This window comes from Coregonus clupeaformis, chromosome 12, assembly GCF_020615455.1.
Source record: "Coregonus clupeaformis isolate EN_2021a chromosome 12, ASM2061545v1, whole genome shotgun sequence".
NCBI lineage: Eukaryota > Metazoa > Chordata > Actinopteri > Salmoniformes > Salmonidae > Coregonus > Coregonus clupeaformis.
Genome location: NC_059203.1, coordinates 40,739,170 through 40,762,692, shown reverse-complemented (window position 1 = coordinate 40,762,692; position 23,523 = coordinate 40,739,170). Strand labels below are relative to the sequence as shown.

Genomic DNA, 23,523 nt, shown 5'->3' with positions numbered 1-23,523 from the left:
CAAGTACGGTATATTGTTTTGTTCCAGGCTGCAACCATCATCTCTTCAGCAGGAAAATTCTTGTTTTATCGTGTCCCAAACAATGTTGTCCAGAGGAGACTTTGGATCCGTCTGATAAGGTATGCCAATAACGGGCGGATACTACGACATTTAAAATCCTAACTTCGCTGAGCCTCTCACTGGGTTGTGAGTATTTTCGATACCACACTGTCTCGCAAAAACAAGGATATGATGTGATTAGATAGCTGGAACGAGCTGTGGCTCAAAGCAATTAGACATTCACGCTTGTCATTCAGAGTTGAAAAATCTAGCCAATATATTTGGAACTGAATAACATTGTGTGTAAAGAGCTTGTCAGAGCTGTAAACGATTTGACACTATGGCAAGTTCAAATGCATACTAGTAGTAGTCATCGCTCCTGCTCGAGAGTACACATTCTGGGTGATGCGATACAACATCATCATCTTACTGGCTTCTTCTCTGGCGAGCTCTCATTGGCTATTGCTGATCACCGTTTTCAAATCTTGTCGTTACATATCTCACTACAAGAGCATTGCAGATTTTGTGTCAGTAAAATCGAACATGTTTGAAAATATCTGAACATCTGGGACCGCTCAAAGACCGGATCGGTAGCCTTCAGATTGGGTCTCTGACTCGCTCACATTAAACGAGCATCGGCGACATGGGGATTTTGTCCCCGAGCTCAAAAACTTTTCTGGGACAGATAAATTGGGGCAAAAATGGTGTAGTGTACACCCGGCTTAAGCCTGTTAGCTAGACGTAGAAGGCATGCAACCTAAGGTATAGTTTAATGTTTTGCATGTTAGCTTTTTACCTGTTTTGATTACATCAATTCTTCAAAATTCACAAAAAGTTGTTAGCTGATGAGATTATCTCATAGAATTTATAAGATCTCCTAAACCTGTGTTTACCACAGACCTTAGTTTTGCCGTTTATTCCAAAAAAACATTAATTTCCCCATAGGCTTTAGCCAACGAGCCATGGTGGAATTAGCCTCCGTTAGTGCCTACAAACATACACCATTACTATTGTTCTCTATTCTACTGCCCTACAGGGAGTAATGGGACAGGAAACACTACTGTCTCTCTCCTTCTTCACATTCTACAGGGGACTGGGGACAAACTAGCAGATGTACAATCAGTGGTGCAGTGCAGGCTCTACGCCGGTATATGCCGTATACCCACTTTTTTTCAGTGGGTATTGCGTATAATCACTTCTTAATCCCCACTGATGCATATCAAAGTGTAGTAAAGTGTAGTGGAGGTATACACCATATCAATTAATAAGGCTGATGGAACAGATCAGAATGTTTAGCTTAAAATGTTGATAAAATGTGAAGAAATAGTAGATTAAGTGCAGCAATGTGCACACGGCGGTACGCTCACACGCAAATGTTCCAAAATGCAATTTGTGCGTTCTAAAATGTGCACTGCACTTGCCAGCGGTGTCCTGGCCAGAGAAATGTTGAAAGAGGGGAGATCAAAGATGCAACAACTATCATCATGGTTTGCTAATATGACTAGGAAATAATGCCTCTGGCTGCAAGACAATGAAAGAAAGTTTCTTTGAAAATCCATAGAACAGGAGAGCGCATATGAGGAAGTGTTTATAAAATATTTCCCTCAACATATCTATGGTCAAATTTTGGCTTGGCTACTTCAAAGCAAGGTAAGACATGCTTCATAATATAAAGTAAAACGTCCAGGTTTCAAACAATTAAGGAACAGGGAAAATATAGTGACGTTAATGATAGGCCTTACCGTCTTCTGGTAGACCGTAGATGGAAAGGCGTTCGCAAAAACCTTCTCTATTAAATGTTAACTAGCTACAAAGTAGCTTATGCCTACCATATTATCATTACATGCATCAATCAAGTGGCCATCTATTTTGCAAACTCCAACTCATTTGAGCTACAGAAACACCAGTAACCAAACAACAGTGCTAGGTGCTTGCCACTTGAATTGAAGGGTAACTACACTCAAAAATCATAATTTCTTAGATTTTTCCCAGACCTCAAAAGTGGTCTCCTGATGTGGTTTAAGCATTGTTGTGGACTTAAAACATCCAATGTTGTTGTTTTTCTATTTTTAAAAAAGGTGTGAAAAGCACACACATAAATCTGAAACCTGTGAATTTCTGACTCAGTTGACAGCCTCATTTATCAATTTCAATAGTATCCCTACTATTAGCCTATGTGCACAATACAGCTTAAATTGGGTCTGACTGTGAAAGACCAACATGGGATTTATCCTTTTAGGTCATTCAGAGTACATGTCACTGTTTCTCATATAATTTTCCTCTCAGTAGGAAAAACAGCTGGGCCAGTGTCTACAAATATTTCATTTCTAGGTCATATACTGTATAAACCCACTGTACTACTTAGTGATTAGCACCAAGGACAGCAAATTACACCATTGGGGTTGTGGACTTGTGGTGCAGCATTCCTAGATTACAAGTGGCACTAGCAAACAGGAGTGACTCATAAGTGTGTGGCAACCATGGTAACATAGAATTAGAAGAATATTGTGACATGTGTGGAGAAAAATGAAAGTGAAACATCACACACACCAAGGACTGGTGGTGGAAATGGGCCAGATCCCTCTGCGCAAATAACAATCCATTCTAAATACCATGATAGCGTTAAGACCCATGGAAACAAAGACTGGACTAGGATGATCAAATGTTGCTTGATGCTTCTTTTTGCTCAACTTAATTCTCACAAAAACTGAGTGTGAGTAATGCGTCTTGAATTACTAACCAAAATACATTTGACAGACAGTTAAACTACCACGAGCAAGCGAGGAAAGTTTGTGTAAGGATTCCTACAGAACATGGGTTACCTAACATCAACAGAGATGGAGGGTTCTTGCATCGGTTTTTGTGCTTTGAAGCCCGCATAGGTTTACCGAACACTTTACCGCAGTGATTATTTTGTAGCCAACAAACTTGCTCATTTTCAACAATCAGCAGATGTGGTAGTGCCACAAAGTATCACTCAAGAAACTTTAAACTACTCTAAAACTATATTGTTAAATATATATAATGCACTTTTGTGAATATATTGAAAGTAAGTCCTCCCGTGGTGATGTCAATGTGCAGTTATACTGTCTGTTTTTGTCAAGTATCCTACTTCTGTCAACTATTGAAGATTTCCTCCAATGCTGTTGCAATTATTAAAATGTTAGGGAGTCGACTTACCTTCGTGTTCCTGATCAAGTTTGCTTTCCCCTGTGCTCGGCACCTAGACTGGCAGGTAGCTACACTGGAAATCTTCAGCGTTTGACGAAGTATTCGACCGTTCACTCTCGCAGGCTTGTCATTGGTGACGTCGCCAGGTGCATTCCCAAGAGAGAGAGAGAGAGAGAGAGTGGTTTCGTTTGAGTGGTAAAGCTAAAGCAACCGACTGTAGACGAAAGTCGAGGAGTGATTTCGGGGGAGGTGCACACTAATGTGTTTTTATAACGGCAAGGCTTAGTGCAACATGGCAGTGTTGCCATTGTTTATAGAAGTTGTTCTTTATATTGTCAAAATAAACATTACATTTACCAGACTCTCTTATCCAGAGCGACTTACAGTTAGTGAGTACATACATCATTTTTTTCATACTGCCCCCCCCCGTGGGAAACGAACCCTGGCGTTGCAAACGCCATGCTCTACCAACTGAGCTACATCCCTGCCGGCCATTCCCTCCCCTACCCTGGACGATGTTGGGCCTCTCCCGGTCGCGACCGGCTACAACAGAGCCTGGATTCGAACCAGGATCTCTAGTGGCACAGTTTAGACCACTGCGCCACTCGGGAGGTTGTCTCCAACCTCCATATCACACACTCACAAACTGAAAATATATGTGTGTACAATCAATTGGAGAGAGATGTAATCAATTTAATTGCTTGGAGACATGCCTCGAAGAAGATATTCAGGTTTTTATTGTTGTAACAAACAGTATCAACAATGGTACCCAATATGCAGTCCTCTAAATGTCTGCCACAGGTGGCCAGTGGCACCTTAATTGGGGAGGATGGGCTCATAGTAATCACTGGAACGGAATTGATGGAATGGTATCAAACACATGCCATACTCCATTCCAGCCATTATTATGAGCCGCGCCCTCAGCAGCCTCCTGTGACGTCTGCCCTTGAGAATCTAGTTTTACCACATTTGACCTTTTATGCCTCAAATAATAATATTCAGGTTGTTTTTTTGTTTTTGTAACAAACAGTATCAACAATTGTGCCCAAGATGCAGTCCTCTAAATCCTCCAATAGATTTTTAGCCAATCTTTATATGTTGAAAATAAAACTCAGTAAAGTTCAAAAATAGGCTACAGAATTCTAGGCTGTGTCTGTAACTTTCTTTCCAGGAAAACATGTTTTTGGCAGAGGTCAGATACACACACACACACACACACACACACACACACACACACACACACACACACACACACACACACACACACACACACACACACACACACACACACACAGAGAGGGAGAGAGAGAGAAAGTGTAGTCCCTCACTCTATAGGTTAGAGCAGCCAGAAACTGCCTTTGGAAGCTTGGCTAAACCATCCAGTCCCACCGACATGCTCCCAGCCATCCATCCTCCTCACCCACACAAGGCAGTGAATCACGTGCTGCTGAGTCATCATACCCCACCCACCCTACCCGCCCGCCTCTCTGGCTATAAGAGACAAGAAGCTGCTAAATTTAGCTAATCTGTACCATCCTCCTCCCTTACCTCTACAATGAAAATCCCGTAGGCCTCTACATTATGGACAAGGTATGTATATGAAAACCAATATCAAAACAGTTTTTTCATTCACATTTACCACAAAAACCAAGGTATGAATACTGTTGTGTGCATGTTTTGTTAAACATCTGTATAATTAACTTTTTGGGAATTCACAGACTTCACCCTCCCTACACCTCTGATGAATATAACAGGAAACTTGTTTGATCACCATGCACTGCAAAATCATTCTGGCTATGGATAAGGAGAACATCAACAAATTAACATCAACATGCCAGAGGATATACCCATTGGACTTGGGGCTCTGCTGGGAGTTTACCTCATATTTAGATTTTTCTATTCTGCTTTGCCACTAAAATCATAATAAACACTGACAAGTAAAATATTGTGTTATCGTTGTTATTGGTATGTGTATCATTAATAATAATAATAATAATAATAATAGGGGGGGTACCCCAAAAGGTTATTTGAGGATCCATTAAAAGGCGTTCTTCAAATAATTTATAGGTTCCCCCACAGTTTCAATTTGATGAACCCCTAAAGGATCCCCCAGGAAACTTTACTTTTTAGAGTGTGTCCTGCCCCAGACAGTGTGTAACTTTGTTTTCATATTGGCACTGGTCTTTAGGGCAGGGAACACAGACGTTTCCTGCGGTGATGCCTGCTGCTGTTGTCCCTATGGTGCCAGGGAAAAACATCAGGGTGAGTAATGAGGAGAAGGGATGGCGAGAGGGCAAAGCAAAAAAGGAGAGAATTGTCCTTTCATCATGACCTCTGCTAAAGAAGCAAACCTTTCTCTATATGTCCTTCCTCTCTTACTATCCATCCATTCTCTCTTCTTCGTCTCCTCCTGTCATTCTTTGCTTCCTCTTGTCGTGTTCCTTCACACGTCCTAAAGCCTGTCTTTGTTCATGTGAGCTTCATCAAATCATAACATTGCTCTTAAACTGTCACAGTGGCCTTCTGTATGAATAGACTACTGTTTGTGTGTGTGTGTGTGCGCGTGTGTGAGTGTGTGTGCGTGTGTGAGTGTGTGCACACACGTGAAAAGGAGAGGAGAGTAAGATATCAGACTCCCATTAAATTGGCTTACACACAAGCATGTGGTAAACCAGGCCATTTTCCTCTGGCCAACACAGTTGTTTTACCCATACATGGAGACAGTGTGAGTATCAAACATTGAAGCACTTTATTGAACACTTATCACTCTCTAAAAGCAGCAAAACTTCACTTTCCTATTTTAGCCACTGACTGATTTTTTGTATCTTGAAAACTTGAAAGGTTTGAAGAAAATAGAAACATCTAGAGGCTTGTCCATCTGTTTTATATGCTTTACATGCCATGATAGCCTATACTGTAGATAACATAGATGGCCTAATCATTAAATGGACACTGCTACATTCTGATCTGAAGCACAAAATACGTTCTGTACCAAATCTGAACTAGATTTGTCCTATTGGTAAACACATTATCCCTTCCTGTATACTGTACTCTCCATTTCTTACTTTGGACTTACACAGAAATCAAACGCCCTGCTTCTATTTAAAACTATTATTATTCTTTATTTTCAAATAACTGATCCCTGACCCTGAAGCCTGGTCAGGTGTTTCCTGTCTGCAGTGTAGATGTCACGATCGTCTGAAGGAGCGGACCAATACGCAGCGCGTGGAGTGAACATGATGACTTTATTTATAAAGCAACCACGAAAAAACAACAAATGACGATAATGAAGTCCTCAGTGACACGACTGAACACGGAACAATAACCCACAAAACACAGGAGAAAACACACAGAATATATATGGCTCCCAATCAGAGATAACGAGCCGACAGCTGACACTCGTTACCTCCGATTGGGAGTCATTAACCAATCACCAAAAACACAAACAAATGAAACTCACCCAACCCAACACCACCAAATGAAATACACCCTGGCTCTAACACACAGTCCCGGAGCCAGAGTGTGACAGTACCCCCCCCTAAAGGTGCGCACTCCGGGCGCACCAGCATACAGTCTAGGGGAGGGTCTGGGTGGGCGTCTGTCCCCGGTGGCGGCTCTGGCCCCGGTCGTGATCCCCACCCCACCGCAGTCACAACCTGCTTCGGTAGCCTCCTCCCAATGACCACCCTCCAACTAACCCCACCTGGACTAAGGGGCAACACCGGACTAAGGGGCAGCATCGGACTAAGGGGCAGTACCGGACTACGGGGCAGTACCGGACTAAGGGGCAGTACCGGACTAAGGGGCAGTACCAGGCTAAGGGACAGCACCAGGATAAGGGACAGCACCAGGATAAGGAGCAACACCGAGCTAAGGGGCAGCACCTGACTAAATGGCGGATCCTGGCTGGCTGGCTCTGGCGGATCCTGGTTGGCTGGTGGATCCCGGCTGGACGGCTCTGGCGGATCCCGGCTGGACGGCTCTGGCGGATCCCGGCTGGACGGCTCTGGCGGATCCTGGCTGGACGGCTCTGGCGGATCCTGGCTGGACGGCTCATGGCTGGCTGACGGATCTGGCTGCTCATGGCTGGCTGACGGATCTGGCTGCTCATGGCTGGCTGACGGATCTGGCTGCTCATGGCCGACTGACGGATCTGGCTGATCCTGTCTGGCAGAAGGCTCTGGCTGATCCTGTCTGGCAGAAGGCTCTGGCTGATCCTGTCTGGCAGAAGGCTCTGGCTGATCCTGTCTGGCAGAAGGCTCTGGCTGATCCTGTCTGGCGGAAGGCTCTGGCTGATCCTGTCTGGCGGAAGGCTCTAGCGGCTCCGGTCTGGCGGACGGCTCTGATGGCTCATGGCAGACGGGCGGCTTTGCAGACTTTGGGCAGACGGGCAGTTCAGGCCCCGTTGGGCAGACGGCAGACTCTGGCCGTCTGAGGCGCATCGTAGGCCTGGTGCGTGGTGCCGGAACAGGAGGTACCGGGCTGAGGACACGCATCTCAGGGCTAGTGCGGGGAGAAGCAACAGGGCATGCTGGACCCTGGGGACGCACCGTAGGCCTGATGCGTGGTGCCGGAACTGGAGGTACCGGGCTGAGGACACGCATCTCAGGGCTAGTGCGGGAAGCAGCAACAGGGCATGCTTGGCCCTGGGGACGCACCGTAGGCCTGATGCGTGGTGCCGGAACTGGAGGTACCGGGCTGAGGACACGCATCTCAGGGCTAGTGCGGGGAGTCGGAACAGGGCATGCTGGACCCTGGGGACTCCCATAACGCCTAGTGCGGGGAGCCGGAACAGGGCATGCTGGACCCTGGGGACTCACCTCACACCTAGTGCGGAGAGCAGGAACAGGCCGGGCGGGGCTGGCGACGCGCACCGTATCCCTGGTGCGAGTGGCCGGAACAGGCCGGGCCGGGCTGGCGAAGCGCACCGTATCCCTGGTGCGTGGAGTAGGAACAGGCCGGGCTGGGCTGGCGAAGCGCACCGTATCCCTGGTGCGTGGAGTAGGAACAGGCCGGGCTGGGCTGGCGAAGCGCACCGTATCCCTGGTGCGTGGAGTAGGAACAGGCCGGGCTGAGCTGGCGACGCGCACCGCATACTTGGTGCGTATGGCAGGAACAGGCCGAACCGGGCTGGCGACGCGCACCTGCCACTTAGTCCGGTGCTGCCCCTTAGTCAGGTGCTGTCCCTTAGACCGGTACTGCCTACTAAGCAGTTTGTGACTGTGGTGGGGTGGGGATCACGACCGGGGCCAGAGCCACCACCGTGGACAGACGCCCACCCAGACCCTCCCCTAGAGCGTATGCTGGTGCGCCCGGAGTGCGCACCTTTAGGGGGGGGTACTGTGACACTCTGGCTCTAGGACTTTTGTATGTGAGCTAGAGTGTATGTTGTTTTGTTGGGGATTTGGGTGTTTGTCTATGTTGGTAGTTCTGTCGGGTGTATTTCTATGTTTGCAGGTCTGTGGGTTGTTTTTCTAGGTGTTGTATGTTGTAGTCAATGACTCCCAATCGGAGGTAACGAGTGTCAGCTGTCGGCTCGTTATCTCTGATTGGGAGCCATATTTAAACTGTCAGTTTTCACCTTTGTTTGGTGGGTTATTGTTCCAAGTTCAGTGTATTGTTACGTTAGGACTTCACTATCGTCTTTTGTTGTTTTTACGTGGTTGCTTTATAAATAAAGTCATCATGTTCACTCCACGCGCTGCGTATTGGTCCGCTCCTTCCGACGATCGTGACAGAAGAGGATGGACCATCCCTGGAATGCTGACAAGGAGGACAGGTCACACTGACTCTCTAATATAGGAACCACTGGAGAGATAAGCCCTTTTAATTAAACATGCCTCAATTAGTCCAATTAAACATTTCTCTCTCTATGTCTCTCTTACTCTTTATCTCTCTGTCTCTCTGACACTCTATTTCTCTCTGTCTCTCGCTCTTTTTCTACACCCCTCCACCAGTCTACACTCCTTCTGATTGTGCTGAGCTCAATGAATGACACATCGTAACCCTCCTGAATGTGGACCCGAAATGTTCCAAGGAAGGACAGAGAGGAACTATCATTATTATCTTCAGAGCTCCACTCTCACCTTGAGGGCTCTACAGAATACAGACCGACTCCATCGATCTGAGCATGCTCACAGTGACCCGTCTCACATTCCTCTCTCCTTGGTTCCCACAGAGAGAGAGCGAGCGAGAGAGAGAGAGAGACTGAGAACAAGGGGAGACATGCTCAGGTAGAGGGAGAGCACAACCCACTGGGCAAAAACTGGTTGAATCAATGTTGTTTCCAAGTAATTTCAACTAATTGAATCAACGTTGAATCAACGTGGAAAACTAATTGTATATGCAAAACGTCATCAACATAAGGGCATTTCATTTTTTTTCACCCAACATTTAAGCAAAATGCAAAGACATGGTGACATTTGATTTCACGTTGAATTCACATTAGTTGACAATTCAACCAAATGTAAATCAAAACTAAACGTTGAACTGACATCTGTGCTCAGTGGGAAAGGACATGACGGATTAGTGAAAGGTAGAGCAAAGTGTCTTTCAGGTTCTTTAGAGAGGGATTTTTTCCCCTGTCATCTCTCTCTCTGTTTCTCTCCCTCTCCTTCTCAGCGCTGACTTAGTATTGGGTCACCGTGACTCCAGGGATGGTGGTAACTAGAGCAACCCCATTTCTTTCTTCATCCCTCCTTCACTGTTCTCTCTGATCTCACTCACTCCATCTTTCTATCTTTATCTAACATATCCAAACATACCTCTACTTCAGTCTTGAACCCTGCTATTTCCTCATTTCCCCCCAACCCATGTACCTTACGTCTTCCAGTCTTCTGTCCTTTATCATGTTCCCGTTGTTTCTTCTCTCCTCACTGACCTGAATAAGGTTCTGTTAGTTTGTGTAGTCTGAGATCAAACCCAGGCTTTCAGGTGGTTTCAGGGGATCTGGCTGGATCAGCCATTAAAGTGAAAACAAGGTCTTGTTTTGCTGGAAAGCTCTTGCTGTTGGCCTTCAGTGTTCTGTTTAACTTGTGGCCATTAATATTGCAGGCTTTGAAAAGAAGTAGGACAAAATGTTTTGTGCTGTTTCTTAACTTTAATTATTCATACCAGCTGCTGCGTTACTTTCCTTGGTCTGCTGGTCGGTTGGGGCTCAGTAGAACTCTTTGATATGGCTAATTAGCTTATCTTATTTGTGTTGTATTACCGTCAGTTCAGTCCTAGCAGGGAAGCAGGGTAGGCACAAAGACAGTATGGGATGAATGCACCTGTAGAGATAGAACCTGAAGCTACATTAGACTTGAGGTAGAGTCCGTATCAAAACCCTTCACAATTACTGTTCTCAAGACTCAACACAACACCCATGCACTTAGATTACTGCTCCCAAATGACTTCACACATATATACAGTAAACATACAGTACCAGTCAAAAGTTTGGACACACCTACTCATTCAAGGGTTTTTCTTAATTTTTACTATTTTCTACATTGTAGAATAATAGTGAAGACATCAAAACTATGAAATAACCCATATGGAATCATGTAGTAACCAAAAAAGTGCTAAACAAATGAAAATATATTTTATATTTGAGATTCTTCAAAGTAGCCACCCTTTGCCTTGATGACAACTTTGCACACTCTTGGCATTCTCTCAACCAGCTTCACCTGGAATGCTTTTCCAACAGTTTTGAAGGAGTTCCCACATATATATTTTCTGTTGTATTTTTGACTTTATGTTTTGTTTACCCCATATGTAACTCTGTGTTGTTCTTTTTATCACACTGCTTTGCTTTATCTTGGCCAGGTCGCAGTTGTAAATGAGAACTTGTTCTCAACTGGCTTACCTGGTTAAATAAAGGTGAAATAAAATACAAAACATATGCTGAGCACTTGTTGGCTGCTTTTCCTTCATTCTGCGGTCCAAGTCATCCCAAATCATGTCAATTGGGTTGAGGTCGGGTGATTGTGGAGGTTAGGTCATCTGATGCAGCACTCCATCACTCTCCTTTTTGGTCAAATAGCCCTTTCACAGCCTGGAGGTGTGTTGGGTCATTGTCCTGTTGAAAAACAGATGATAGTCCCACTACGTGCCAACCAGATGGGATGGCCTATCGCTGTAGAATGCTGTGGTAGCCATGCTGGTTATGTGTGCCTTGAATTCTAAATAAATCACTGACAGTGTTTTATTAACCCCACACCATCACACCTTCTCCTCCATGCTTCACGGTGGGAACTACACATGCAGAGATCATCCGTTCCCCTACACTGCGTCACACAAAGACACGGCAGTTGGAATCAAAAATCTCAAATTTGGACTCATCAGACCAAAGGACAGATTTCCACCGGTCTAATGTCTATTGCTCGTGTTTCTTGGCCCAAGCGAGTCTCTTTTTCTTATTGGTGTCCTTTAGTAGTGGTTTCTTTGCAGCAATTCGACCATGAAGGCCTGATTCACGCAGTCTCCTCTGAACAGTTGATGTTGAGATGTGTCTGTTACTTGAACTCTGTGAAGCATTTATTTGGGCTGCAATTTCTGAGGCTGGTAACTCTAATGAACGTATCCTCTGCAGCAGTGTCTGAGGTTCTCTCACCACTATGGCCATACCAGCTCCTGCCAGCTCTGTTTTACTCCAGGTGACCACAGAATATCAGGCTAACTATATTGATCAGATAGCCCATTCGCCGCAAAATAATCAGAGGTAAATAAGTGTTTCATCACCAATCATCATCATCATTTTACATTTTAGTCATTTAGCAGACGCTCTTATCCAGAGCGACTTACAGTTAGTGAGTGCATACATTTTCATACTGGCCCCCCGTGGGAAACAAACCCACAACCCTGGCGTTGCAAGCGCCATGCTCTACCAACTGAGCTACACCTTCATCATTATCGTCATACATATCTTCAAAGAATATCTTTAAACTAACATAGTGGTTGAGTGGGAACAGCACGAGCAGGCTTAATAAAGGGCACTTATTCCTGATGTGAAGTAGTGTAACAATACCACCTGTGTGATAAAGATACAGACATCGTCACAGAGACTGTGGTAGCTAAGATGTGAAGCAACATGACACCAAGAAAGCATGTCCAAAACCAGTTTTTCTTTTGAGGTATTTGATAAATAGCCTACGGTCAAAAACTGTATTGCATAGTCTTCAAAAGGGGAGAGCACACACATAAACTATATGGTCCAATACTTATTCATTTGTATAGTTTACATAGTGTAGGGGGATAAGATAAGATACGAGTGTAAATAACACTCTGTACGATGTACATACCATCAATGAAAAGGCCACCTTATACAAAAATATAAATAATGATGCAGGTTGCCCAGCGGTTAAGCGCATTGGGCCAGTAACCAAAAGGACGCTGGTTTGAATCCCTGAGCCGACTAGGTGAAAAATCTGTCGATGTACTCTTTGAGCAAGGCACTTAATGCTATTTGCTTCTGTAAGTTGCTCTGGATAAGAGTGTCTGCTAAATGACTCAAATGTAACAAAAACATGTATAACATTTTTGGTTATGATAAGTTAAAACAGGTATTCTGATCTCAGTAAAGTAGGCTATTTAAGAGTCACCAAGAAATTAGACTGACGTAGAATAAACTACAATTTTGTCAACAAGCCAGTGACAAAAGTGACCTTCCAAGGCAATATGTTATTTTCTTGATAGTTCTATTTTTAAATGTTAAGTAGTCTAGTCTGAGGCTGTATTTCTAGGACTAGACCAGGCTCAAGCTCCAACGGTATTGTGTGCCTAACCACCGCTTGATCTACAAATTCACCTGCATAGCAGAGAGGAGATACATGTTTGTTTAAACTCAATTTCAAGTGACTTTTTAACATTCTACGGGTATCTGCCCCAGGCTCAAAGCTAGAGAGAAACAGAGGGCCATGACCTGCACAGGTATCAGCTTGTTTATGATGAGTTTGTCTGTTTGTGAAATTATCTTCACTAGGATGTTCACCTGGACATAACCCACTGACTATTTCGCTACACCCGCAATAACATCTGCTAAATATGTGTATGCAGCCAATACAATTTGATTTGATTTGATTTACATAGTCCTAGTAACTGTGCCATATCAACTGCACCATTATTGTTTCTGATGAAATGTACATTCTTTCTCTGTTTGTCCTTATGGAAGCACAGAGGAAGCAGCCTTTTCTGATGAGTTTATTTACTGTATTGTTTAACTGTATACTGTCCATCAACATTTACATTGTGCTATATGCAAAGCCATGTTAGAGGTACAATCTCATAACACTATTGATATAACCCATAATCCCAGGTATGAAGACCAAACGTATCGACTGAGCGTAGATACATATACTCATGATGTGCATGACTAGCTGCATTTTGACTAGAATAAAATGTAGTCTGACAAGTCTGATAGGATAGTCTGTTAACATCTGATGTTCTCAAAGAAGAATTAGAAAAGAGTGACATCATCAGCATCTAAAAATATCATCAGCACCTAAAAAAGGTCTCAATTGGTGCTAAAACTTACAGTGGGGAAAAAAAGTATTTAGTCAGCCACCAATTGTGCAAGTTCTCCCACTTAAAAAGATGAGAGAGGCCTGTAATTTTCATCATAGGTACACGTCAACTATGACAGACAAATTGAGAAAAAAAAATCCAGAAAATCACATTGTAGGATTTTTAATGAATTTATTTGCAAATTATGGTGGAAAATAAGTATTTGGTCAATAACAAAAGTTTCTCAATACTTTGTTATATACCCTTTGTTGGCAATGACACCGGTCAAACGTTTTCTGTAAGTCTTCACAAGGTTTTCACACACTGTTGCTGGTATTTTGGCCCATTCCTCCATGCAGATCTCCTCTAGAGCAGTGATGTTTTGGGGCTGTCGCTGGGCAACACGGACTTTCAACTCCCCTCCAAAGATTTTCTATGGGGTTGAGATCTGGAGATTGGCTAGGCCACTCCAGGACCTTGAAATGCTTCTTACGAAGCCACTCCTTCGTTGCCCGGGTGGTGTGTTTGGGATCATTGTCATGCTGAAAGACCCAGCCACGTTTCATCTTCAATGCCCTTGCTGATGGAAGGAGGTTTTCACTCAAAATCTCACGATACATGGCCCCATTCATTCTTTCCTTTACACGGATCAGTCGTCCTGGTCCCTTTGCAGAAAAAACAGCCCCAAAGCATGATGTTTCCACCCCCATGCTTCACAGTAGGTATGGTGTTCTTTGGATGCAACTCAGCATTCTTTGTCCTCCAAACACGACGAGTTGAGTTTTTACCAAAAAGTTATATTTTGGTTTCATCTGACCATATGACATTCTCCCAATCCTCTTCTGGATCATCCAAATGCACTCTAGCAAACTTCAGATGGGCCTGGACATGTACTGGCTTAAGCAGGGGGACACGTCTGGAACTGCAGAATTTGAGTCCCTGGCGGCGTAGTGTGTTACTGATGGTAGGCTTTGTTACTTTGGTCCCAGCTCTCTGCAGGTCATTCACTAGGTCCCCCTGTGTGGTTCTGGGATTTTTGCTCACCGTTCTTGTGATCATTTTGACCCCACGGCATGAGATCTTGCGTGGAGCCCCAGATCGAGGGGAGATTATCAGTGGTCTTGTATGTCTTCCATTTCCTAATAATTGCTCCCACAGTTGATTTCTTCAAACCAAGCTGCTTACCTATTGCAGATTCAGTCTTCCCAGCCTGGTGCAGGTCTACAATTTTGTTTCTGGTGTCCTTTGACAGCTCTTCAGTCTTGGCCATAGTGGAGTTTGGAGTGTGACTGTTTGAGGTTGTGGACAGGTGTCTTTTATACTGATAACAAGTTCAAACAGGTGCCATTAATACAGGTAACGAGTGGAGGACAGAGGAGCCTCTAAAAAGAAGAAGTTACAGGTCTGTGAGAGCCAGAAATCTTGCTTGTTTGTAGGTGACCAAATACTTATTTTCCACCATCATTTGCAAATAAATTCATTAAAAATCCTACAATGTGATTTTCTGGATTTTTTTTTCTCATTTTGTCTGTCATAGTTGACGTGTACCTATGATGAAAATTACAGGCCTCTCTCATCTTTTTAAGTGGGAGAACTTGCACAATTGGTGGCTGACTAAATACATTTTTTCCCCACTGTATATTTATTTATTTGTTTTACCATTTATTTTTCAGCCATTGCCATAAAGACTATCATTTTATATATGCACATTATCTTATCCATAACACATGGCACGGCATTCAAATGGAAACTGTTGGCACTTCAAAAATGTAACCACCCTTTCAAAAAGGTTTAAAACTATACATTCAGCTATGAAATATACTTCAAGCAGATCTTTTGTTGAATAATACTAAAACTGTCTGTAACATTTCACATTCTGTCATTGTTATTACACACAGGAGTAAACCTGTGGTGTAAAATAAGTATGTTTACAGAGAGTACATTGGACAAGATATAATGAATAAAATGGCTTTCGCCTGTAACATCATATAATAACATTTCTGTACAAATACTTCTTATACCTCACTTCAAAATGTGTGAATTGAATATTACACTATATTTAAAATATGAGGCATCTCTTACAGCACATAAACGTCTCCATACAATACCAAAGCTGTTCATACTGCCCTACAAATGCAAAACACAGTAACTACGAATTTTGTTCAAAAATCTTTGATCTGTTTTAATGACCAGGTATATTATCTTATGAAGGTGTTATTTCGTTTCCTGACACAAGAACAAGCCAGTTGATCAGAATATATCATGGAGTATCAGAAATTGCAGTCTGTCTAGACAGAAAATGACTTTGAAGTCTGATTTTGCCATTTTTTTTATTACGTAGTTACAGCGTTTTGCCTCTGTAGGGCAGCATACTGATTTGGTATTGTTTGTACAGCAGTCTGCACTATCCAAAACAGAACCCATACAAAGTTGTTCCATGTACAAGTTCATGGTAGAAAAAGAGTGTCTGAAAAGATAAGTGTGTGAATGGGCACTGGAGGCTGTCAATGAAAAATGTTGATATACATTGTCTATGAGTTTTCAGTTGTGGCATGTTGTGGCATGCAGTTGTGGTCTGTTGACACGGGGACCTGTGTGTTTTGAGCTGGTTCTGTCTATTTCCTCAGAAGATTTGTGTAAAAATAAAGAAAGAAAGTCGCACACTTTTATTATGCTCCCAAACATTTAACGGGTCTAGTAACCAACGTTTCGGCACGCAGTGCCAACTTCGGGGTCCTGTTCAAGTCGCCACTGCTGACCCAAACAAAGTCCTGCAGTGAGTTTGGAACTGACCCAGTCTGAGTATCCTTGACTGAGAGGTTTTCACCTTAAGAGACTCACTCTTGGACGTTTGCGCCACACAGAGTCTGCATGTACGCCTTTCTGCCTGTAGATGGCAGCCTTGTCAAGGATGCGTTTGCGCAGAGACACTCATTTTCCCAGAGTGAGAATTTATCCAGTGTAGCAAAAGGATGAATGATATTCAATTTCCTTCAAGAGAAAATAAGTCTTCATATTAATTCCATTTAGGCATGGTGAGGGACAGCTATAAACCAGGAAAGAGAGAGTGGGTTGATAGGCAATGCACAGCAGGGTCGGTCTGTGCAGACAGGTAGGTGTTATAACACTGTGGCCTCCTCCATGGCATTGACCCACCTGCAAAACAAAAGTGAATAACATGAACACTGTAGATGTGTGTGCGTGTGTGTGTGTGTGTGTGTCTGTCTGTGTGTGTGTGTGTGTAGCCTGACCTGCGGGCAGTATGCTGATCGTCTGCTCTAAAGGTATAGTATAGTGTCTTGTTGTGGTAGAGCTGAAACACGTTGGAGCTCTCCTCTCCCTCCGGCCTCTCTGTCAGCTTCACTGTGAAACCCTGCAGGGGCAGACTCTCAGATGCCATCTTGTCCTGTGTTGAGAGACAGAGAGAGAGAGAGAGAGAGAGAGATAGACAGAAGAGAGTGAGGTAAGAAAATGTATAAGGGACAAGTCACATACTCAGCTGTATATACCAATGATGTTTCCACAGAATTTTGAGAAGCAAGGAACCTAACACACACTTGTATTTATGATTTAAGTTAATGATACTGCGTATTCTAAATGGTAGCTAGCTACAAAGCTAAAAAAAACACAATAAAACAGTACAGAGAGAGAGAGAGAGAGAGAGAGAGAGAGAGAGAGAGAGAGAGAGAGCACATAATTTCTTCAGATCAGGAGAGACTATGTAGAAGCTTTTAAAAGAGTCGAGTACAGTAGGGGCATATTGTGAGTATATTGAGGGTGCGTGCTCACGTGTGTGTACGTATGTGTGTGTGTGTGTGTTTGGGGCTGGTGTGGGAGACTCTGTGCCCCCTCACCTCACGTGCTGTGAAGGTGTAGAGCACCTTGTCTTTGAGGAGAAACCACAGCCTCTTCCACTTCCTCTTGCTCTTCTTACGGCGCTGCAGGCTGCCACTCACAGCCGAGCCCTCAGCCCCCAACTCTACCTGCAACATAGGTCAGAGGTCAACATCAGGGAGTTAGCAGGGCATACCATAGAATCCTGCATCAGAGCAGAACTACAAAACTACACTGATAAAGGTCAAAGGTGATGAATATTGCGGACCTGGTTGAGTGAAGAGGTGCTCTTCCTGCTCCTCCACAGGCTTGGGGGCTGGAAGCTCTGGAAAACAGCTGAGAGGGGCCGGCTGGCCCGCTGGGGGCAGGGGCTGGAGTTGCCACACGCCCCTGAGATACTGCCACCTCTCTTCCTGAGCTCAGCGTAGCAGTGGTCACACACTTTGGCCATCCTGTCTTTGAGGTATTTCAGAGGATACCTGTTCCTGGAGCAGGCACGACACACCACCTGGGTGTGGAGAGAGAGAGAACAGGTGTGAAGGTGGAGCGAGAGGACCTCTGATTTAAGGAGTATTGGAGATCAAGTAGTCAAGATACTAAAAGGGCTACTCTTCTTTTTTTCTGCCAGGATAATGTAAAACAGTGGGTTGGGCTGGGGTCAGTATGAGTGAGAGGCTCCTATGACAGCAGTATGATTGACGGACTCCTACAGTAAGGCCTGTGTGTGTGTCTCACCTTCCCACAGGCGTTGCAGTGGTGGCGTCTCAGGGTTAGGCTGAAGTCGGAGGTACAGCTCATACACATCATCACATGAGTCACGGGCACCAGCACTGGAGCAGCCTCCCCCAGGGCCATCCACAGCTTCTCACGTGCCTGCATGGGAACACGACGTCACAACAACGTTACAACAACATTATAAAACAATACATCAACGTTACAACGTTACAACAATGTTACAACTAAACAACAACAATGTTACAACAACGTTAACATCCTATTTTGCATTTTATATATGTCATATGTTAAATTGTATACAAGTGAGCTTTAATGGTATGTCCTGTCATGAGTGTCATTCAGTGGTTAACTCATTACCTCACTGCAGGGGCCACCGAAGGTACACAGGCCTGCAGCATGGTCTGCTATGGCCCGACTCAGCGTGTGGAACCAGTCCTCCCTCTCACCACAGGAGCTAGGGATACAGAAACAGATGTGTTAAGGCTGTACACATTATTAGACATATACATGTGTACATACACATGCAGTATATGTACTGTATTCAAATACATATATTGTATGTAACCAATGGACAAGACTGGTACAAAGCCCCAGACAGATGTCCTCTGCTCTGACTTACCTGGCTGACAAGGTGATGCTGACATCAGATACCTCGATCCTCAGGGCATTGAGCATGTTGTCTATGACGGGTATACTGACCTGGGAGAACAGGACACACAGCACAGCAGTCAGCACACAGACAGACAGACAGACAGACAGACAGACAGACAGACAGACGTGTTGACAAAGCCATAGGTCAGGGGTGAGGGGTGAAGGTCATGGAAGGTCATCTCAGTGGGAGAGGGAGAGACTCACCTTCATCCCAGACAGATAGAGAGTGTTCTTCAGCCTGTATTTACCATCCTGCTGAGGATAGGTGTACAACATCACATCATTCATCTGGTGGAGACAGAAACAGAGGGACAAGGGTATGGTTACTCTCATAGCCGTATGTGTGAATGTACAGCCTGACTGCCAGCCTGAAATGTATGGCTACATTCCGGTTCTCTACCCTTCTCCTGAAGTGTGTGCTCGTATAATTTCCTTAATGGATTTGAAAGGAATGGACTGGTGTGAGGAATACTCCCTCCAGCCATGCTTGCATCCAATCCAATGCTTTTAAATGCATGAGGGGGAGTGAACAAGAACACACTTCTGGAGAAGGGTAGAGATTGGAAACATAGCCCTCATCTCCTTCAAAGGGAATTTCACATTAGAATAACACAACTGCCACAAGGGGGCACTATAAACTTAAAGACGTCCTCTAGTGATTTTTGAACTTTTCCTGTTGAAAAGTGACATCCCAAGTATAAATACAGTAAAGTACACACACTAAAGGGTAAACAAAATATGTTTTGAGCAAAATAGTGTTTTTTAGCCACAATTGCAAACAATAGAGGAGTAATAGAGAACAAATGAGGAACTTGTGCTATGTCATGAGGATACCTGGACCACCTATTGAGATGTGCCTTTTGTTAAGAAAATCAGGTGTTAAATGAGGTGAAAAGGAGACTGGAGGAGGACTTTATAGCAATTAATGTGGAACCTCCTGGATCGCCCCAAAAATATTTTGATTTCCTTTCATATTATTCACACACTCAAACGTTAACGCCTCAAACCAGCCATTCCCATGTAACACACAACAAAGGCTATATGATAGTTTATCTGCTTATCACACCCAATGTATTGTAATCCTCAGAACATACTTCAGCCTATTGTGTTGGAGGGCCTTATTTAGAGTGGGACAAAAGCAGTGACATCATTGGTCACACATCATGTGTGCTCTAAACATCCGTGGCCCATAAGGCAGCATCCAGGAATTCTCCATTGGTCCCTTCCAGCTCCCAGCTGCTCTGAGAAACTGCCTGGTCTGGGTGGAGGCCCTGGAACCAGCCACCACCACAACAACAAAACAAGCTCAACAGGGACAAAACAGCATGTGACCTTCCAGTCCTGACTGTAACGAGACAGCCTACAGGGAGGAGGTGAGGGCCCTGGCGGAGTGGTGCCAGGAAAATAACCTCTCCCTCAACATCAACAAAAAGAAGGAGCTGATCGTGGACTTCAGGAGACAGCAGAGGGAGCTCGCCCCCATCTACATCGACGGGACCTCAGTGGAGAAGATGAAAATCTTTAAGTTCCTCGTCTAACACATCAATGACAATCTGAAATGGTCCACCCACACAGACAGTGTAGTGAAGAAGGCGCAACAGCCTCAAGAGGCTGAAGAAATTTGGCTTGGCCCCTAAGACCCTCACAAACTTTTACAAATGCACAATTGAGAGCATCCTGTCGGGCTGTATCACCGCCTGGTATGGCAACTGCACCACCCGCAACCGCATGGCTCTCCAGAGGGTGGTGCGGTCTGCCCAATGCATCACCGGGGACACACTGCCTGCCCTCCAGGACACCTACAGCACCCGATGTTACAGGAAGGCCAAAAAGATCATCAAGGACATCAACCACCCGAGTCACGGCCTGTTCACCCCGCTATCATCCAGAAGGCGAGGTCAGTACAGGTGCATCAAAGCTGGGACCGAGAGACTGAAAAACAGCTTCAGACTGTTAAACCGGCTACCACCCGGTTACTCAATCCTGCACTTAGAGGCTGCTGCCCTATGTACATAGACATATAATCACTGGCCACTTCAATAATGGAACACCAGTCACTTTAATAATGTTTACATACTGTTTTACTAATTTCATATGTATATCCTGTAATCTACTGTATTCTAGTCAATGCCACTCCGACATTGCTCGTCCTAATGATGTATTTCTTAATTCCATTCTTTTACTTTTAGATTTGTGTGTATTGTTGTGAATTGTTAGATACTACTGCACTGTTGGAGCTAGGAACACAAGCATTTCGCTACAACCGCAATAACATCTGCTAAATATATGTATGTGACCAATCAAATTTGATTTGATTTGATTTAGTGGTGTTCACACTGCAGGCCCACCCCACCCTGCCACAGGCTCACACACTCACTCTCAGCAGCACACATTACAGACTAAGAGATGTGTACCAAGTACAACCTAGAAAGTCCATTTTAACCATGCATTAGATGCCCAACTACTGCACATTCAATTTCCCAACACGTTTCTCTTCCTCTCTTCTGCTTCAAGTACTTAACCTGTTTCTTCCCTCCTGTGACAGTCCCTCTCTCTTCTCCATCCTCCCCTAATCCCTTCACTCACGGCTCTCTCCTCTCTAAGACTTTCCTCTGGTTAGCATGACAGTGCTTTGACGGTTGTTGAGCGCTGCTCCTCAGTGTCACTAAGTGAGTGATGGCTTTCATCATCTCTGTTTGGACTCATTTTCCTTAAAGGCCATACATTATACCTGCTGCCCCTCTCCAGCCATCTACTCCAGAGGAGCTACCCAGTTACTCACACACATCAGTCTCTCAACCATCACTCATATACAACCCAGTTGAGAGACACAGGGAGAGAGAGACATGAAGACGATAAGACACTGGTTGGAAAAGGAAGCAGAGAAAGAGAATGGCTCCTCAAAGAGAGTGTTCCCAGCTAGCACATAACGTTCTGAGAACCATATGTTTCTTATAGCTTGGTGAGAGCGTGTTTGTCCTATGGTTATTTTGCATACAACCTTCCCACAACTTTCTGGGAATGGTGCAGGATAGTTGCTTGGCTTTAGAACATTCTCAGCACATTTAAGGAACTTGACAAAATAATGTTATTTTCTTGGTATTTCATTACTTTAACAGAACGTTTCCTAAAAGTTCAAACATGGTTACATTTAATGAAAATGTTGGTAATGTTCTAGGAACATTCTCCAACTGGTTTCACATTGGGAATGTTCTCAATTAGTTCAGAGAACGTTAAGAAACAATGTTCTTCTGTGGGAATTTCAACACAAGTTTCCTACAGGTTTCCTTATGGTTCTATTTAAATTCATATTTTCAGAATGTTCCAAGAAACATATGGCGTCGTTCCCACAACCCATGTGAAACCAAAAACATACATTCCCACAACTTCCAAGGAACGAAATGTGCTAGCTGGGTTGTGTTCATATAATGCAGATTCTAAAATGAACACACGTTGTTTTACTTCAATACAAAGTACATACTAGTAAATGTCACAATAATATATGATACCCTTTTCTTCTTTCTACCATCTACTTCCTTAAGACTTTGTTTTTATGTCCCTCCCCCAGTCTACAGAGTGTCTGGCCTTTGCAGCCATGTCAGTACCCTCACTGCACAGGAAGCCAGCATCCAGTGACCCACACCAAACATCCTGTGAGGAAGCAGGGCCCTCGAAAACAAGCCCTGAGAGAGGGAGGCACCTGGCTGTGTATGGTGGGGGTAGGGTTGTAAATTTCTCTGAACTTTTAATACATTCCCTGGTTTTCTCAGGAGGGAATAAGCAGTAAATCCGGAATCCTCCAACTGTTATTTTGGGAAAACCAGGGAATTTATTTAAAGTTCCTGGAATTTTGCAACCCTAGGTGTGGCCCTGTGGCCTTGTCCTCCTTCCTCTGCCTGCCTCTACATTCTGCCTCCCTCTGCCTCCTCCCTTTGACTCTCTGCCTCGTCCTGTTTCCATCTACATCTGATTGCCTCTACCAGCCACAACAGTATCCAGAGAACTTGGATGAGACCCCACCCTTCCATGATCAGAATAACCACCATGTGTGATACTGAAATATTAGATAGTGAAAGTTTGAATGGCACAAGAAGAGGATAGTAGTTAGTAGACAGGTAATAGTTACCAGAAACAGGTGTCTGGGCTGTCTACTTTTCCTCGAAACTTTCATTAGAGTGCCTTCCTTCACAAACACCTGCAAACACACAGAAATAGAGAACATGTTAGCAAGAGGACTGCCTGTACTGTACTAGCAGTGGGCTTTTAGATCCCGTGTGGGATTTCTAGAAGGCCACGGTCTGAGATTGGTATTATTCACTGTTGATGTTATGTTTGTTGAACAGAGTAACACTGTTGAGAGAGAGAGAGAGAGAGAGAGAGAGAGAGAGAGAGAGAGAGAGAGAGAGAGAGAGAGAGAGAGAGAGAGAGAGAGAGAGAGAGAGAGAGAGAGAGAGAGAGAGAGAGAGAGAGAGAGAGAGGCAGACTGGTCTCACCCTTCCTGGCTTGAGTAGATCTCTCTTGCCTCTGACACTGTACTCAATGTGGACCAGCCGCAGCAAGTTCTCCTGTGTGTCAGAGAGACAGGGAGAGAGAGGGACAAGAGAGGAGAGT

At 44.3% G+C, this 23,523-nt stretch overlaps 2 protein-coding genes across 4 annotated transcripts in view; both read right to left on the bottom strand.

Moving 5' to 3' along the window:
• Positions 1-3,568, bottom strand: part of LOC121578203 (protein kinase C delta type) — a 40,326-nt gene extending 36,758 nt beyond the window's left edge. For both annotated transcript variants that reach the window (XM_041892400.2, XM_041892401.2), the window contains exon 1: positions 3,220-3,568. The gene's annotated coding sequence lies outside the window, so the exon portion shown is untranslated. The remainder of the gene's footprint in view (positions 1-3,219) is intronic.
• Positions 3,569-15,312: 11,744 nt separating this feature from the next.
• The window catches only part of LOC121578202 (FYVE, RhoGEF and PH domain-containing protein 5-like), a 55,781-nt gene continuing 47,570 nt past the window's right edge, over positions 15,313-23,523 (bottom strand). Inside the window, exons 11-20 of one of the 2 annotated variants that reach the window (XM_041892398.2) lie at positions 23,406-23,477; positions 23,039-23,107; positions 19,117-19,200; positions 18,881-18,960; positions 18,619-18,715; positions 18,262-18,399; positions 17,795-18,034; positions 17,547-17,675; positions 16,944-17,098; positions 15,313-16,848 (exon numbers count right to left, since the gene is read on the bottom strand). In XM_041892398.2, the coding sequence (XP_041748332.2) occupies positions 16,812-16,848; positions 16,944-17,098; positions 17,547-17,675; positions 17,795-18,034; positions 18,262-18,399; positions 18,619-18,715; positions 18,881-18,960; positions 19,117-19,200; positions 23,039-23,107; positions 23,406-23,477 (1,101 nt within the window). In that variant the 3' untranslated portion in view covers positions 15,313-16,811. The remainder of the gene's footprint in view (positions 16,849-16,943; positions 17,099-17,546; positions 17,676-17,794; positions 18,035-18,261; positions 18,400-18,618; positions 18,716-18,880; positions 18,961-19,116; positions 19,201-23,038; positions 23,108-23,405; positions 23,478-23,523) is intronic. The other variant, XM_041892399.2, reaches the window with a different exon arrangement.